The sequence below is a fragment of the Lithobates pipiens genome, unplaced genomic scaffold (genome assembly GCF_037356315.1).
Source record: "Lithobates pipiens isolate NorthernLeopardFrog02 unplaced genomic scaffold, aLitPip1_a1.2 Scaffold_16, whole genome shotgun sequence".
NCBI classification, from domain to species: Eukaryota; Metazoa; Chordata; class Amphibia; order Anura; family Ranidae; genus Lithobates; species Lithobates pipiens.
Window position 1 is genome coordinate 225725699 of NW_027507748.1, and position 6524 is coordinate 225732222.

At 44.0% G+C, this 6524-nt stretch overlaps 1 protein-coding gene across 1 annotated transcript; it reads right to left on the minus strand.

Moving 5' to 3' along the window:
• Positions 1–323: 323 nt before the first annotated feature.
• RABIF (RAB interacting factor) lies at positions 324–5432 on the minus strand. Its single transcript, XM_077481152.1, has 2 exons — positions 5253–5432; positions 324–792 (listed from the first exon to the last, which is right to left on the minus strand). Exons 1-2 carry the CDS (start codon positions 5361–5363, stop codon positions 547–549), a joined length of 357 nt encoding a protein of 118 aa, XP_077337278.1. The 5' UTR covers positions 5364–5432; the 3' UTR covers positions 324–546.
• Between the last annotated feature and the right edge of the window lie 1092 nt (positions 5433–6524).

Sequence of the window (6524 nt, forward strand, 5' to 3'; positions counted from 1 at the left end):
CAGCGCTGACCGGTGTGTTCTGAATCCCTGCCAGAACACAATAGCTCAGTGGGGAGATCGCTGTTCTAACATGGGATAGTTAATACAGTAAGCATTTCCCAAGCTCCTCAGGTTTTTATTCGTTCAGCCCACTGGGTTGAAAAAAATAAACTGATAGTGTTTACTAGCCATTGGAGTAAATTAAGCAGAAGTGTTGCGGGTGGATAGGATATGTATGGGTCAGTACTACTAGGTTTACAGTGGTCTTTCAAAACACACACACACACACATCAAAACATGTCAAATCTTGTAATATTAAACCATTTCCAAAAATCAAAAAAAAATTGCAGGTTGAAGAGGCTCCTCTTTATCCTTCGAATACAGTAATCAAAACACTAACACAACCATGTAACATATTACTTTGAAAAGACACTTTGGACTTTGTAAACAGTATTTTAAAACAAACATGGCACTGATCTATAGCAGTTCCTCTGTAATTCATCAGATATTATACGCTATAAATTTCAGTTTTTATCCTGGCAGTTCCTTTTGGGCAATGGTTGTCTCTCACTCATGTCGAACACGTTCAAGTGCTACATAAAAGTTGCTCTTCTCCTCAAGACTGTGCCAACCGATAGGTCCCACTTCACAGTCCGCACATACCAAGAACTTTACACTTCCCACGTCTTTGGTGAATCCCACATTCTCAAAAGTGAACATGTCATGTACCAGCCAGTGCTCAACAAGCAGCTCACAATCAGGACTGGAATCTCCAGCCAAGGAGGATTTCTTCTTCATTAGAGGTAGAAGCAACTATATAGATGAGAAAAAAAAAAAAAAAGAGAGCAGGGTTACAAAAACTTGGCTTGTGTATGACCAAAGGAACAACAAATACGTATTGCGCACACCATATTAAAAAAACAAGCAAATAAGAAGCCCCTGAAGCACCAGAATTTCAGAGGCAGGAGGAGGAAGGGGCATCCCTGCTCAAATGGTTTCTACAGGATCCGGTTGTCTGCATGACATGGGACATCCTTCATTAAAGGTAAGTTAGCTAACTAAAGCTATAGGAATTTTTTTCTGGCCAAATTTCAGCTTTAAAGATGCAAGCTTTTGGGGTGCCTTACATCCCTTCCTTAGACTTTATCCCATTGAAGAAGGGATCTGAGACATCCTAAAAACTTGCAATTGTAATAACTTAAAGCCCTTTAACATAGCGTAATAACTGGCGTTTTTCCACACTGGAAGAACACCAGGCACCCCCAGGGCACACAGAAAACCGTTTTCTGTGTGCCCTGTTTTCGCTGCAACACAAGAGGTATGGTGCAGGGAACGCACATAACGTGCTTTTGGGGCTGTGCACTCACACGGATGGCAAACTGGGACCAGCGGCTGCACAGGTGTCCTAACTGAAATCAATGGGACTTCCTGCATGAGGATGTATAGAACACCTGCACTGCCCTGTGTGGGCAAACATGGCCCTCGCATGGGCCTGCATATTCTTACACCCCATGTGAAGGAGGCTCATTGCAGTGTATAGACTGCTGCTACACTGGCAACCCAGGACATCACGCCCACTGTGTGCAGTGGGATGGCCAAGTTAATTGGACTTTAGTACATGGTTTACTTATTCATGAAAATTTTGAACTTACTCTTAAAAGTGTTTGTTACCCCAACATTTCATATTCCTGATACGTGTCTGTTGTACCATGTACTTGTATCAAAAAGTATCCTGTTCTATTTGTACTGCTTTCTTTCAGTGAAATCCCCTGGTGTTCCTGCCAGTCCCTATGCTTTCCTATTAGAAACTGACCACACTAAACACAAGAGCATGCCGTGGTCAGTTTTATAGCTGTGCCGGGAACTTTGTGGGCTCTGCTCCAATGATCAGACTTGTCCTGACACCCCCCCCCCCTCTGCACAGCCATTCACTGGGAGGATCAGCATGCTTCTGTTTCTCTTCCCCCCCCCCCAGCCCTTATGCAGCTGAGAACAGAAGGCATGTGATCACTTAGGGGGGGGGGGGGGGAGGTATTTATAATTTTTTTTTTTATATCTACTCAAATGTTTTGCCTTTCATTTCTATTTCAATCTGAATGGGCTGTTTTACATATTGATCATTTATAAAAACTTTAACCACTTCCCGCCCGTAGGCCATCATATGAGGTACTGGACTTGGAGCAAAAATATCTAAATGACGCTTGCAGCTTCAGGCATCATTCAGATTTTTTTTTTCAGGAGGCGATTCCCTGCAAAGTAAAGGCCATCATAGCGGCTGTTTAGCCACTTGATTGCTTTTGCAGGCGGTGGGAGGGTACACCCCAGCCCCTCCATGGGTGCTTCTCCTGGCTTTCAGAGAATGACTCAGCCGATGGCAGCAGCGATTTACCATGGAACTGGCTGTGGACTAGATGTTCCCTGGCCATTTCAATGACCTCCGGAGGCTGGAAGCGTCGTCACATCCACCGCCGGCAGATGTAAACACCACTGGGTTTTTTTTTTTTGCTGGAAAGCCTAAGATTGTCTAAGAGCCTAAGAGCTTTCATGCCCTATTCCTATTACAAGGGAAGTTTACATTCCTTGTAATAGGAATAAAAGTGACCAAAAAAATAAATTGAAAGGAAAAAGTGTAAAAATAAAAATTTTAAATAAAATAAAATCTAAAGTGCCCCCATCCCCTTGTGATTGCACACAGAAGCAAATGCATATGTAGGTTGCACCCGCATATGTAAACAGCGTTCAAACCATATAGGTGAGGTATCACTGTGAATGTGAACAAGAGCAATAATTAAAGCATTAGGGCCGGTTCACACAGGGGGCGATGCGAGGCGACACCGACTTGCCTCGCCGCGACCTCAGCGGCGACTTGCAAATGACTTCTGTATAGAAGTCAATGCAAGTCGCCCCGAGGTTGCCCAAAAGTAGTACAGGAACCTTTTTTCTGAGTCGGAGCGACTCGAGTCGCTCCTCTCAGAACGGTTCCATTGTACAGAACGGGGGCGACTTGTCAGGTCGCGGCGAGGCAAGTCGTGTCGCCTCGCATCGCCCCCTGTGTGAACCGGCCCTTAGGCTCCTCTAACTCTAAACTGGTAACCTGTAAACAAATTTAAAGCGCAATGTGAAAAAAAACACTTGGGAAATTGCTGTACTGCGCTAAACCAATCATGTACAAAGCTGCTAACACTAAAACAAAGTCAACGTTGCACAGGACTTGGAAGGCACTGAAACTCAGTTGGAGATTAATCCAATCGTGAATGGTGGATGATGGATAACAAAATGCTCTCACCAGGACCAGCATAAAAATGCTGAAAAATAGAAGGGCTCCATATTGTGCAGGAGAAAATGAGGGATTGATGGATCAATGTTTTTATAATAAATCCCTTGTTTTGACCTGTACCATTGTGTTCCAGTTCCTTCCAAGTCCTGTGCAACATGGATTCCCAGGTTGTGGCCAACACAAGCGTGATTGACTCACTGCTGCTGGCATGCGAGCCCATTCAGTCTGATAAGCGTACATATCCCATTTCTTTGGTGGAGGGCACACTACCCCTGGCGTTTCAAAGACCAGTCACATGTTTCCATTTTTACAAGTGCCACTTCATGAGTGGATCCCGAGTCCTTTACATCTATGGACACTGGTTTTAAAATGAGCTCACTATGGTGATGCATTCACGTTTACACTAGTTCATAGTCACGTATGTATTTACATCATTTTGACAGTATATACTATTATTTTCCGTCTCTCCTTATTTTTAATGCTTCGGAGTATGCTGTCTCTTTCATGGTTTTCTAGCGCTACACTGTGTTTTCACAAATTTAAAGCGCAGCCTATGGAGACTTTTAAGTACTGAAGTTTGGAGCCCTTCCACAAGGGTGCGCGTTTGAAAAATTGCTGCGTAAATACCATGTGATATAAACAAAATTAACAACTGCCATTTTATTCCCTAGGGCAGTGGTCATCAACCCTGTCCTCAGGGCTCGCTATCAGGCCAGGTTTTATGTATTACCTTGGAGAGATGCAGAGTAGAATACTGCAATCGCTGAGCAGCAAATTATATCACCTGTCATGTATTTCAGTTATCTTGCAAATCTGGCCTGTTAGTGGGCCCTGAGGACAGGGTTGATGGCCACTGCCCCAGGGTGTCTCTGCTAAAATATATATATATATATATATATATATATATATATATATATATATATATATATATATATATTTAGGGGTTCTGAGTAATTTTCTAGCAAAAAATAAAAAGGATGATTTTTACATGTAGGAGAGGAATGCCAGAATTGGCCCGGTATGAAAGTGGCTAAGGCTACATTCAAATTGGCGATTAGGACCAGTTTCTACTACTGCAATGTCAGACATCACATGTGATTCGCACTGCTGTGCAGATCACATGCAATGTCTGTGTGATGCAAATTAAGCCGTACAGATTGACACCTGTACACAGAGGTCAGTGTGAAGCACTGGCAGGTGACATGCGATGCCGTTAGTACAATAACTGCATATTTTTTTAGAATACCATAAAATCTATCCCTTTTTTTTGTAGGCATAACTTTTACGCAACCCAATCAATACACGTTTATTGCGATTATTATTTTTTTATACCAAAAACGTAGCAGAATTCATATCGGCCTAAACTGGTTAATAAATTTGTTTTTAATTTTTTTTAATGTTTTATAGCAGAAAGTAAAAAATGCGTTATTTTTTTCAAATTTTTTTTGTTAATGGTGCAACAACTGGAAACCACAGAGGTGATCAAATACCACCAAAATAAAGCTCTAATCGTAGGGGGAAAAAAAAGGACATCAATTTTGTTTGGGTACAACATCATCGCACGACCGTGCAATTGTCAGTTAAAGTGACGCAGTGCTGTATCACAACAAATGGCCTGGTCAGGAAGTGGGTAAATCCTTCCGGGGCTGAAGTGGTTAAAGCCCTGCTATGGACTGAGAATTTATGGAGGTCTTCCAACCCCACGGCAGGCCTTTCACTAGATAAATCACATCAAGTGCTAGATAAACTCCAAGTCTAGACAGCTTGCCCTGGGAATGGTGGACCTATACTGGCTCTTTCCACACACCACCTCTGCACTCTCTACGGGCAACGTTACATGATGCCTATACAACGAGCAGCCTACATACTGCTACTGCCCCCGGCTGGTCAGGAGGACTGTGCAGCTCCCTGTTCAGTCAGTGAAGAGCCGATAACACAAGGCAAACTCCTCCCTGAAAGCACGCGTTGTACATGAACAGTCGTAGTGGCCCCTGACCTCTCTCTTCGCCAGGGTGGCCATTCCCTCCGCCAAGACCCGGCAGCCGCACCGCTGACACAGCACAGCCCGAGAATTCTTCCCGTCCGCGGACACCAAAGACTCTTCCATTCTACAGCGTGCACAAGAAGGCCGGAGAAGACACTGAGGTCATGTGACCGGCCTCTTGGGTGACATCACCACGTCATGTGATGTTCTCCAGAGAAGGCGGGTTTGCTATTCTGACAGAACGCAGGTCTGTTCAGTCCGGTGGGAAAGGCGGTTCTAGGGAAAAGTAGATGTGGTTTAAATCGTTACCGTTCCGTTTTTTTTTTTCACTGGGACTGTGTGCTTTGTTATGCTTTGACTACAAAGAAAGAAATGAGCAATCTTACTGAATTTATGGTGGAACGGCCCTGTTTACACAAAATAGGCGCCTGAGTTGCAGGTGTTACCACGCTTGCCGAAGACCCCTTTCACGCAGAGGCGGTTTTCGGGCATTTTAGTGCAAGCAATAGCCTCTAAAAGCGCCTGAAAACCGCCTCCCCATTCATTGCAGTGTGACTTTTCACACTGGGGCGGAGTGCTTGCGGGACGTTGGGAAAAGTCCTGCAAGCAGCATCTTTGGAGCTGTATACAGGGCTCCCAAACCGCCGTGCCCATTGAAATGAATAGGCAGCACTTCCAAAGCGCCTAGGGTTGCCACCCGTCCGGGATTCATCCGGACAGTACGGGTTTTGACTCCTGTGTCCAGGGATCAGGCTGCCTGAGCCCCGGACACAGTGCTGAGGAGTCTCTCATTCTCTGTATGCGTTCTTTGACATGAGGAGCCATGTCGAAGTTCCAGTGACCAGTGTGAGAGAGTGAGCGAGAACACCACATTTAACACACCTGCTCCCCATTCACACCTGAGACCTTTTAACACTAATGAGCCACGTGACACCAGGAAGGGAAAATAGCTAATTAGGCCCAATTTGGACATTTTCACTTGGGGTGTACTCACTTTTGTTGCCAGCAGTTTAGACGCTAATGAGCGAGTGTTGAGTTATTTTGAGGGGACAGCAAATTTACACTGTCATACAAGCTGTACACTCACTGCTTTACATTGTAGCAAAGTGTCATTTCTTCAGTGTTGTCACATGAAAAGATATAACAAAATATTTACAAAAATGTGAGGGGTGTACTCACTTTTGTGAGATACTGTGTGTGTGTGTATGTGTGTGTGTGTGTGTGTGTGTGTGTATATATATATATATATATATATATATATATATATATATACATATACACAGT

Coding starts and splice junctions, on each gene's coding strand:
- RABIF (XM_077481152.1), bottom strand. CDS start 5,363: ATGGAAGAGTCTTTGGTGTCCGCGGACGGGAAGAATTCTCGGGCTGTG. Junction 793..5,252: donor CCACCCTGGCGAAGAGAGAG/GTCAGGGGCCAC, acceptor TCATCTATATAG/TTGCTTCTACCTCTAATGAA.